General features: G+C 28.4%; 1 protein-coding gene across 8 annotated transcripts in view; it reads right to left on the bottom strand.

Moving 5' to 3' along the window:
- The window catches only part of LOC106789796 (eukaryotic translation initiation factor 4 gamma 3-like), a 46,124-nt gene that overhangs the window by 757 nt on the left and 33,057 nt on the right, over positions 1-12,310 (bottom strand). For all 8 annotated transcript variants that reach the window (XM_014754282.1, XM_014754284.1, XM_014754283.1 and 5 more), the window contains 16 exons: positions 5,564-6,459; positions 5,353-5,457; positions 4,838-5,152; positions 4,518-4,742; positions 4,338-4,414; positions 4,038-4,197; positions 3,666-3,933; positions 3,268-3,365; positions 3,021-3,175; positions 2,743-2,795; positions 2,111-2,349; positions 1,302-1,474; positions 995-1,074; positions 514-740; positions 244-381; positions 40-115 (listed from right to left, as the gene is read on the bottom strand). In XM_014754282.1, coding sequence (XP_014609768.1) covers positions 40-115; positions 244-381; positions 514-740; positions 995-1,074; positions 1,302-1,474; positions 2,111-2,349; positions 2,743-2,795; positions 3,021-3,175; positions 3,268-3,365; positions 3,666-3,933; positions 4,038-4,197; positions 4,338-4,414; positions 4,518-4,742; positions 4,838-5,152; positions 5,353-5,457; positions 5,564-6,459 — 3,285 coding nt within the window. The remainder of the gene's footprint in view (positions 1-39; positions 116-243; positions 382-513; positions 741-994; positions 1,075-1,301; positions 1,475-2,110; positions 2,350-2,742; positions 2,796-3,020; positions 3,176-3,267; positions 3,366-3,665; positions 3,934-4,037; positions 4,198-4,337; positions 4,415-4,517; positions 4,743-4,837; positions 5,153-5,352; positions 5,458-5,563; positions 6,460-12,310) is intronic.

Genomic DNA, 12,310 nt, shown 5'->3' with positions numbered 1-12,310 from the left:
TTTGTAACAATTAAATATTAACATTTTATTGATATATACCTATTGATGTTTCTAAGATGGCAGTCATCAATATTCTTATGAACTTTGGATCCTTAACCCTATTATTCACAAATTCCTAGAATAAATAAAAAAAAATAGAAAAAAAAAAAGAATAAAAGATACATTAATTTTTTCCTTATTCATAGAGAAAAATAAAAACGAAGGGCAATATATTGCAATTATATATATAAAAAAAATACTAACTGTTATCCAATTACTTATTTGATCGAAAGACTTTTCCTTCATTAACTTTCTTAGATGTTCGTGAATCTGTTGTAAACTAAGCTCGTCATTGTTAGAGCTTTTGGCACTATTATAATCTCCAATCAGGAATTCTAGGTGCTAAAGAAGAAAAAAAAACACCAAAACGATTATAATAATAATAAACGAAAAAATTATATTGTTATTTATAATAAATTAAAAAAAAGAAAGAATTAACCAATCAATGCACAATTTAATAATAGAAAATCTTACATATTCCTTAGCGATTTTATCAATGCTTTCTCTTTCAGAATCGATAATATCATTTAATGAAAGTCTGCTTTGGTCCCATTTATCTGCAACCCATTTGGATCCTTTTTCTTGGGATAATTTAGCTAATAACTCTCCAAGAAGTTTTCCTCCACAACCTTGACTTTTTAAGCTTTTAAATATACTTCCCATTTCAGACAATGGCATAATTTCTTCTTTTATTGGATGAGCTGAAATGAAACAAAATAATAATATTCGTGATTAGAAAAATAATAATAATAATTTATTATGACGAATAATATTATTGATTTTATTTTGATTTCAGTCCTGTTGAGCTATTAGAAAACCCGCATGGTTCATATCTTCTATGGTATCATATGAAGGTCATCATAAATAATATTATTTAATTATTCTGAATAATAGTACACATCTTTCTGCTGTAAAGCAGAAGCACTATAATAGTTTATTAAAAAATAATACTTACTTAATACTTCTGCTAGATAAGTCCAAATCTTAGGGATGTCGATGATTAAGTCATCAACGAATTCCAGAACTTCGCTGAATCTACAAAAATAATTTATACGATTGTTAATATAGTTGAACCATTATAAAGAAAAAAAAAGATAATTATTCGTGGGAAGTATTATTTTCAGTATCCTTTTGGCTATAAAAAGAACATCAAGATATTTATCTTTTCTCGAAAAGAATTTTATCATCATTTAAAAATTAACTCTTCTTAATATATATATATATATATATAAATAATAATAATAATCATAATAACCACTCACCCAGCTTTCAAATGTTGTAAGGGCATAGCATTTTTTTTAATCAACTCTGACATAAGTCGTGAAACTCGTTCTCGTTCAGGGGGAGATTTTTCAAGAACGTAGTTAATCGATTCACGTATGAACTTTGTAAACGTGGTATTATCGAAAGTTTGTATTACATCAGAAATAGCATTCTGTAAGGATAAACGATTAAATAAAATATTAATAATATGCTTGCTTTTTTAAGATTGCGAAGAAAAAAAAAAGAAAAAAACAATTGAACATAATTAACACGTTGAAATGCTACGTTAATTTTACACGTTGCTTGCTTGTTTGCTTGCTCGTGGGTTACCACCAACACGAATTTATTATTATTATTATGCGTTAAATATTGTGTTGAAGTATTATTTATAACAGACGAATGTTTCATCAAAACGCGTAATCATTTGCAATTGGATTTATTTTACTGAGAAATAACTGGCGACACATCCCCTAAGTGTGGGAGACACATTTTTCACGTGTGTTAAATATGTTGAAATATTATAAATGGATCTGTCCTCTCTTTAATAATTATAGTAACACTATATAATAGTAAAATAAATTTACTTTGTTACTACGATGAATTAAAGAGAAGGTATTGCATATTATTGCATGCCTATGACTCAAGCATCTCTCAAGATAAAAAGAGATGGATCTAAGGAGCATGCATAATAAATTGGAGAAAAAGTATCGTAAACATAAAATGAAATGTTTATAATAAAACCCATTTGATTGTGAAATTTGTTCTTTAAATTGCAACGATTACTAAAAAAGATTGAATAAAAACTTACCTCCAAACTATGTTCCCTTAGATAATCTTTTAATATGGAATTAAAAACTTTCGTAAATTCTTCTTCGGATAATGGAGGTTTCAGATTACTAGTTACAGGTTGGGACGATGGTGATTTCAAAGATTGTGTTGGCATAGACACACTTTGACTTTGAGCATTGTCTAATAATGAGCTTTCTCTACTAGATGATGATGCTCCACTGCTTAATTGGTGGCTTCCATTTCGAGAACTCCTACCATCTGTTATACAAAAAGAAATGATAAATTATTAATTTGTTTTTCACAGAAAAATTATATCTAATAATAGTTTTATATATTAACTCAGTATCCTTTTGGCTATAAGTACAAATCAGTAAACCTCTCATAGGTTTTCTACTAAATCAAATTTGTCATCATATCAAATAATAATAATATAGAGAATAGGTTTCTAAATAAATGTTAACACTGAGCCAACCGAGTGCGGATTATATATATATTTTTTTAATTTTATTCAACTTATCAGATTTCATTAAAAAATTGAGTTTTATAAAAGCAAACAAATTTTATATTTAGGAAAAATAAGAATATCTATTTATTCTCGATCAGCTAAATGTGGTAACATTTAAATTAGTAATATAATTTTCTGATACATACCATAAGACGATTTATAATCCCGTCCGTAATCTCTAGGACCGGTTGATCTCGATCTAATATTTATAAAAAAGAAAAGAGAAATTCTTAATACGACTGAACACAAGAAATTTCTAAAATATATATACGAAGAGATATTACTTCAGATTAATTTTATAATCATAAGAAAAAGAAGAATTCAGAAACTCTAGTCTGTTATGGAGAATCATCACATTCTAAATATCAATTGATAAGAATATGGCATTAAAAAAAAAAAAATAAAAAGGTAATATATAGGTTACCCAGAAAGCGGAAGAGGGGGCATTCTTCTGTCTTGTTCTATAGTATTTATATTGTCAAGCAATGCAAACTTGTTTGTTGAATTTTTCGTGTTATTTGTAGACGTTTTCCACATATAATTGTTTCTACTACCTAGAATAAGATCATCCACTGGAGTCTAAAGAAAAGAAAAATAATATTTATTAACAAATATTGTCTCTTATTAACTTCACCGTTTAGAATCAATTTTAATACATTCTTTTTACTTACAGTTTTTTGTCTAAGTTTAGCTGTTTCAACAGAATAAGTTTGTCTCGCTCTACCTACAGGTTGACTCCACCCACCTTCATCCGCGGCCCCAAATCCTCCTACAATATGAAGCTTTGTTAAATACTTCTTAGATTATCTATTTAAGATAAAATTATTATTAATTGTTATTAAAAACTGTAGGTCCACGAAAAAATTGTTTAAGCCATGATATCTACACAAGTATACTTTTTTTTTTCTACTTGCTAATCCAATTACTAAATTTTGAATTATATTTTATTACGAACAAAAATATTCTACATCGGAAAATAGTTAAAAATTATTATTGAAGCTATATATAACTTAATATTTTTAAGTTATATAGATACATGATAAATTAGTTAAAATGCAATTTAACTAACGATTTCTTTTTCGATCAGCATTGCGATCATCTTTTCTAGGTGTATTCAATGGAGTATTCGTAAGTTGAGTATCGAGTCTTTCCGATTCAACTTCCTTCTGAATTTGGTCTATTGTTTTAGGGTTGCTGTCATCTCTCCTTGGCACCCATTTGTTCGCCCTCAAATCAATAACATCTTGTAGCATAAAGCGAATTCTAGAGCTGATTTTACTTTGTCCACGTCGACAAACGATTTCTGACATTTTGCAAAAATATTCTTGCATCATAACCTATATTGACAAAAATATACGTTTATAAATATTATTATCATCATCATCTATAAAAATTTTCATGAAATTAATTTGTAATTAAATAGAAAATATCTTATACTCACTTCATATTTGCTCTTAGATTCTAAGTCTTTTCCAATTGTTGTTAATAGTTTACATAGACATTCCAAACTGTCTTCGTCATTTTGATCTAATAAGTGAATTATACAACGATGCATAATGCTCGTTGTTAACATATCTTGTTTATACAGTTCTCCAATAAATCTATAAAAAATGAAAAGTTGTACAATGAGAAAATATTTTTCATAAATACACGACGACCACCACCACCACGTTGTTTTTGATATTGACTTACAATTTCTAATTATATCATTTATTTTCTTTACTGTTAATATTTCACTTACCGGATATTTCCTACTGATTTAATTCTTATTCTACGCTCTTCCTCCTCGAGCTGAAGAAGTAAATCCTTCTTTCTTTCCTACAAACATATCAATTGGAAATATATAAAACAAAATTCAATTTTAAAATAATATATATCAAAGATAATGTTAAAACGAGTAATATTAAGTTTATCAACTTACGGGATCGGTACATTCATCAATTTCTTTGAGTTTACTAGTTCTTGTAACCTCATCAATTGGATTCTTTTCAAATTCTTTTTGACACCGGCTTACTATCAGTTTCCTAAAATTACCTGAACTTTCTGTTTGCTTAGCGCTACTTTTTTCATTACCAGATGCCTCAATCATAGCTAATTCTTTACACATTAACGCATACGCAACAGAAAAACTGGGTTCGTCGACGGCCTGAGAATAAAATAAAGAGTTGTTTAATAGATATTTGTTTTACAAATGCTTACAACAATAATTTATTTATGTTTAATGTATAATTTCGATGTTACCTTTTCAAAGACCAAGTTGATAACACCTTGCAACCTTTCTTGCGTATCAATGTTCAAAGCACGAACTTGTTCAACTAAAGTACTGAATTTTTGAGGTGTAAGTTTGTTTAAGACGCTTCTTACACGTTTGTATAATTGTAACGTCTTAGCTTCTTCTTCACTTACATCAACTTGTTTCAATCTAGTTGGCTTCCAAGCATTTTCTGTCTCTCTTAATTTTACATCTTCTCGAAGAGATAAAGAGAGATGAATCATATTCTTTTGGTTATTTGTTTTAGGTTTCCCCGGTGGAAGACTTTTTCGGTTTGTAGGTGCCTAAAATAAAATACAAAAATTTGGTTATTTCAACCGAACACACATTATTGAATATCATATATATAGATTTGTTCATTCAGAACATCGCCATTTTTCGTCATACTCAATCGGACCACTACTTTCATTCTTTAATAATTCATCATAAGATATTATTTTCATAATTTTACAACTGTAAAATATGTATCACTCTTATTACTTACCACATTACGTGTAAGTCCTGATGATTTCACAAATACAGGGAACAAAGATTCCGGTCTGCTCATGCTTGTATCTTTAAACGATCGGAAATCCATTGGAGTGCGATTCTATAAAAGAAAAAATTACATTATATATATATATATATATATAAATATATGATCTTGATAATGTGACATAGAATAATGATAAATTGATTATAACTAATTTTTGTACCTTGTTATCTTTTAAAACAACTTCTAAATCTGGTAAGTTGGTAGGTTTAATTTTACTATTAGGATCATCTTGAAGTCGTATCAAGAATTCACGATCGTAAACCTTTTTACCATCTTTATTAATGGGACTCCATTGATCGTCCTTGTATGTATACTTTAATGTTATCGAATTTTTTGATACATCAATCGTCGGTGATTGAGACGACTGTTGTGTCTGCTGCTGCTGCTGTTGCGATTGCTGTTGCGATTGTTCACTTGATTCATTTGATTTTTCCACAGTTGGGACAGATGGAACAACTTTTTCTTCGTTAGATGATGCTTGTTGTTGTTGTTGTTGTTGTAACGTAGACATTTTAGTGTTCTCTTCATTTTTTTGTGCAACTATCGTTTCTACATCAATGTTATCCTTAACAATTGCATGATCAACTACATCATTATTAGGAACTGACTTTATTTGGGCGTTACTACACGTTATTGGAGATGTTACAATTTGTGAATTATCTTCGACGTTTGAAGATACTTCTTTATTACACACCTCCTTGTCATCTTGACTTTTTTCAATATTAGTTGCCTGAATAGGCTGTTCATTATTACTACTTTCTTGATCAACATCTTTTATCGGGTTTTTGCTACTAGTTTTACAATATACAGCATTTGTGGTTTCTTTTTCTGTCGAGGACTCCTTGTTATCCGTGTCCTTATTGTCTTTAACAATTTCTTCAATATTTTGAAAATCTTTATTCTCTTTCGTAACAAATGTCTCTTTAGTTGATGTTATTTTATTGTCTAATTTATTCATAAAGGCATCCATATCGGTGCCCTCTTTTTCGGCTCCCTTTCGATTCAAATCTCGTGGCTTGAGTTTGTTCTTGTTCTTTTGTTTCTGAATCACTTTACCTTTAAAAAAACAAACAAACAAAAGAAAATATTCGATTAAAATATATCATTTTTGAAGGGTTTTAACAAAATACAGGGATATTACATATTATATATGTATGGGAAAAAAAAAGAGATGCTTGTTCCTAGTTAAAAAAAAAAAAAAGGATAAAACAAAAAAATATTAATTTTCATTGTTGTTAGAAAATTGTTAATTATTGCGATAGCAAAACGATTGAGAAGTGGCCCACAGGCTAACTAATGTAGAAAAGTGAGTATTCCGGCCAACAGCCAAAGATAATTATAGACACAGAGCAGAGAATACAACGCTACACACATACATAGTTTTTGACTTTATACACTTGGACTTATATCTTTTCTATTTAAACGTATTTTATAATAATTCATTTTATTATTAATAAAATAAATACACGATATATATTGACACATAATTTGATAATTATTCTCTCCGGCACGTTTTTAAAAAATATTCTCATCAATGATTTATTCAAAATATATATATATATATATATATATATATATATTGAAACATTATTTTATTTCTTAACTCAAAATAGAATAATATCATCACGGAATTGATTCACCATTGCTAGATATACAAACTCTCCCCCCCCCTACTCCATTACATAAAATTGTTAAATGATAGATTTAAAAAAAGATAACTAAGTATAAGGCGAATAAGTTAAAGAAGAAGGAAACAAAAAAAATGATGTTACTTTTTAATGAAATGATTTAAAAAGGGGGTGAGAAAAAAAGAAAAGAAAAGAAAATATCAAATGTACTACTATACTCGGAGTGGAAGAATATGTTTTTTGTTTTTTAAATGTACCATGATCTCTGGAACCACGTCGATTTCGACTCCTTGATCTGGAGCCGCTGCTAGCACGAGTTCTACTACTCATTTTTATCTTTTTGTTGTTGTTGTTGTTGTTAAACAATTTCCTTTTTATTTCTTATTCTTAACAGTCATAAAAGAAATTCTTATTGTTTTGTTTCTCTGTTTGTATCACAGTCTTTTAAAAAAAACTTAGTCTCTCTTTTATTTAAAAATAAAATAATTTGTTTTAATTGCACGTCATATTGCAGAACACACAAATATAAAAATTCAAATCATAATTATTCATTAGATTTGATTGTAATAAATTATCGAACGTGTTTATTAAGAACACACATTATTTTTAAGGATTTACATTGTTCTAACGATATCAAATCAACAGCAGCACAAACAACAAAAAAAACAAGTTATGTTTCACTGACTTCTCTTCTCTCTTTCTATCTCTCACTTCTTAGAGACTAGAAACACCGAATTTAAAATTTATTTATAAACCAAAGATCCGAGCCAAAAACGGTAGTGTGCAACAACCACGCGCGCACACGGATTTCACGATTTCCTTGATGAACAACGACGATGATTATTCTCGTTGAAAGAAAATAAAAGTTGTTGTTGCATTTTCATCACTATATATTTAAAAAAAGAGAAACTTTGAACAGTATATAACAGAGGAAATATTTTTAATCATAAGTCTCTGATTTTCTTAACGATTATCATATATATTATATCATACATTCACACAAACACGCATACATATATATATATAGAATTTTGAATAGGAAAAAATAAGATCTATTACATATGGAAATTTAAAATAGAATAATCTTATATGTTATATGATAATCGTTGAAGAAGAAAAAGAAGAAGAAAAAGAAATAATTTAAAAAAAGAAAAACAAAAAAAAACCTAAGAAGAATAATCAGTTGGCAGAAAGTTAGTAGGAAACTAAAGAACACTTTGGAAAACACTTGGAAGGTATCCCCGAACGGCTTTCACGTATCTATTTTAACCTGTGAACTGGCGCACACACCACCAACAGACTTCGCGACATAGGATTTCTTAAATTAGTTCTGTTCGCCGGTCGTGCAACTGAGCAAGCGCACTAAGGGACCATTTTACACATGTAATTTAACCTACGCGTACCGATTTTGAAGGATACCCATCATGTGATTCATATGTACAATGATGAACATGATGATGATGACAATCGTCGTCATCATCATAATTACCTATATGAAAAATAGGATTTATGAACTTTTTATGTTTTTCTTTTCTTTTTTATTTATTTTTAAATTATATATATATATATATATATCCTTAGATATAATAAATGATTTTATATATTTTATTTTAATATTCATTGTCAAATGGAAAAAGAAATAAAATAAGATAAATTACTAAAGTGTGTTGTGCGCTTTAGATTTTCAAAATATCTTTTTTCATTTTATTATTATTATTATTATTACGAACCAAAATGAATATAAATATCGAACAAGTAACTTATCCCAATTCCAATTTCTACGAATTCTATAAATAAAAACGGCTAATAAACAAAAGAAATTTTCTTAGAATTGAATTAAAGATAAATATAATCAAATTCAATGGCCATTCGAAAAAGATTGAAAATAAAAACAAAAGAAATATAATAACATTTACAATTGCCAAATTCTAATAACGAAGAATACTATATATCATATATTTCCCAATATGCATATATTACTTTCTAGAAAAAAGTAAAATCTGTGGTAAAAGAAAAGAAAAAAAGAAAACAAGAGAAAAAATAGGAAATAAATTCTATAGATTAATAATACAACGTAAAATACGATCACGGTTCCTGGTAGCAAACACCGACCACCACGAGATGCCAGTTAATTCGATGCATGAAAGTAAGTTGAGTAAGATTTTATAAAAGCAGGTCGAGGTAGCTATCTCAAAAGAGCATTGCAATGAATGTAATATATATATATATGTGTGTGTATGTAGTTGAACTTTTTATTTCTTTCTTTCTTTCTTTCTATCCTTCCTTCTCTCTTTTTTTTCTTACTTTTTTTTTTTTTTTTTTTTTTTTTTTTTCTTTTTTTTTTTTTTTTTTAATCTATACCACCTCCTATCTTATCTTTCCACCCAGTTAGACAGAAGGAACGAATACAATTTGGCTTGATATTTCGAACATTTCAAATTGAACATATGGTTAAAGTAAAATCGATTATTTAAACCCGATTTTCATAATTTTTTTTTATCGAATCAATGTAAATCCAATTGTAAAATGATTTTGTTAATTATTAAAACTGTTCTGCTGTTATATATAAGGTATATATATATATGTTATATATTAAGCATATTAAGATTACTCCTGTAATACATTGTCTCTCCATACACACTAATTAAAGATTTGTATACTTATATCAATAAGTATTTAATTTTGCTTTGAAATTTTTCTAATTATCACACAAACATCCCAGTGTTAAAATGAAATTTATTTATTGTAAAAAGATTTTCCTCAATTCTCTAAGCAGCATTATAAAAAGTGTTAAAGGCTTATCTATAATTATTATTTCTCACAATATAATCTTACATTACCTTCTATTATATATATACGTCTCAAGAATTGTTTATAATACAATAATAAAAAAAAACAAATGTGATTATTGTGTGTATGGAGAACTGGAGAGAAGGAGGATCATGAATTCTTAGATATATCACTGGAATAACAATAATAATAATAATAATATATCTTTAATAAACAATGTAAATATTTAGTACGGTTTAAAGATAAATTTTCAAGGTTACCGCCCAAAGAGACAAAGTATATTTTTTGCACAGGCGCGACGACGCATGCTCTTGTGAAACTGCTTTTAAAACGGAGGTCCTATAACCGTAGTGAGAAAGAGAGAGAAAGAAAGAAGAAATACATATATACACAGACACACAACACGCGTGTATATGCGTGGACTCCGATATACGTTCCTCGGCCATGACCCCATGCGTTCTCTAAAGACCGTTCACGGCGCATGCGGTTTTCTTATACGAGAACGAAGACGAAGACGAAGATGAAGACTACGACGTGGTGCTAAGAAAGAAAGAACATAACCCGTCTCACGAAGTAAAATTTGGAAGCAACCAAACACACAACGATGAAGAAGAATTTTATTTGACATTTTTTTTTAATTTTTTGGAAAAGTATTTTTACTAATATTTGAAAAATAAAAGGAAGAAAACAATGGATACAATAAATGCAAACACGATTTACATATGCACGTTCCACGTTCTTTTGGAATATAGGAACGTTCCACGTTCTTTTGAAACATAGGAACGTTCCATGTTATTTCGGAACATAGGAATAAATAAAAAAAAAAGATTAATAAAAAGGAAACTCGTGTTAATATTTTTGTTATAACGAAATAATATTATTTGTTACTATTCGTAACGATAATTCCTTATATTTCTAGACTTTTGTATAACTATTCGAATTTAGAAATCGAACGAGACGCGACCATTTTGTTTTATACCGTGTTCCGTGAATTCCTTTCTAATATATGTTACGAAACATTTTGGATAATTTAAAAAAATATACTAATAAGCCGTACTTTTTCGATAATGGTATTTTTTAAGTTTATTCCGATTATTTTTCTTATCGCATATATTTTCGTCAAACTATTTCGACGAATAATCTTTTAATCGTCGGAATCCTTCGATGTTTGCTTTTGCGTAAAAGGTATTATAGAGAAAACAAAATGTCGGACCCACGTTGTCGGAACTACCGATACTTTTGGGTTAAAATTTAATCGTACTGCGAATATATTTTTAGAGGAAAAAAAGCGTGCTTAGTAACCGAATAAATATATTTTAATTTAAACAAATGCGTATATGCGTATATATATATATATATATTCAGATAATAAATTATGCGTGTATATATATACATATATGTACATACATCTCAATAAAGATGGAATGACTGGTTCTGTCGTCGTTGACGTCGTCACATCCGGTTGGGAGCACTCCGTATTAAAAAAAAGTACGAATATAATCCGACACGTGCAATTGTAACCCTTTTTTTCTCTCCAAGGATTTAATAGGATTGAGAAAATATGTTTAGATTTTTACGGATATAAATAAAAGGAATACAAAAAAAAAAAAAAAATATTAAATAAAATAATAAAAAAAAAGTACAAGAGAAAAATGCGAATAAAAATGCGAGAAGCGTGTAAAGGGCGCGCTCGTTGGTGACAATTAAATTAAAAAGACTAAAAAAAAAAATATATATATATATATTTATATATACTCAATCATTAAATGTCCTTTGTATACAGATTTATCTAGACATTATTTAAGATAAAAAGTTTCGAATTTAAATAAAATAATTAAAAAAAACAAATCTGTTAAATAAGCGTAACACAAACGTGAATTAACATATTGAAGGAGGAAAATGTAATACACGAGAAACTTTGATAAGAAATAAAAGGAGCTTAAAAAATATTTATGGATTGATAAAATGTAAAATGAAGGTTTGTATAATAATCGAACAAATGGACGGACAAATGGATAAAGAAGGAGATAAGGGAGAAGGAAAAAGGAACAGGAAATAGGACAACAAATAAAATGTACCCGGCTGACACAGCACGTGCCGGCTACTGAAAGAACTCGACGCTTGTTCTCTCAGAGTAAATCGCTAATGTGTCTCCCTCCAGCGATTGAACTTAACATTATTCACTATCTCTCGGCTATATTCGAGAAATTTCGTGCGTTCTCGCGAAAGCCCGTGATTCGTCACTGACCAGTTTTACAGTGACCAATCATCAGTCTAAGTCTTTCTCCGATCCCTTTGTGACGTGTTGTACTAACAGATTTTAAATTATAACAGTCTTTTTCACAAAAACGTGTGCGCGGGAGAATTCATGTGTTTTTATAATGTATACTATAGAAAAATATTTAATTTTATAATAATATATTATATATTTCTAATTAAAAAGAAGAAATAAAATAAAAGTTATAATATATATATATATATATTATACA

Source organism: Polistes canadensis, unplaced genomic scaffold (genome assembly GCF_001313835.1).
Source record: "Polistes canadensis isolate GaletaPanama2010 unplaced genomic scaffold, ASM131383v1 scaffold_204, whole genome shotgun sequence".
Taxonomy (NCBI): domain Eukaryota; kingdom Metazoa; phylum Arthropoda; class Insecta; order Hymenoptera; family Vespidae; genus Polistes; species Polistes canadensis.
The sequence above is the reverse complement of the archived record's forward strand: the minus strand, read 5'-3'. Positions and strand labels throughout refer to the sequence as shown.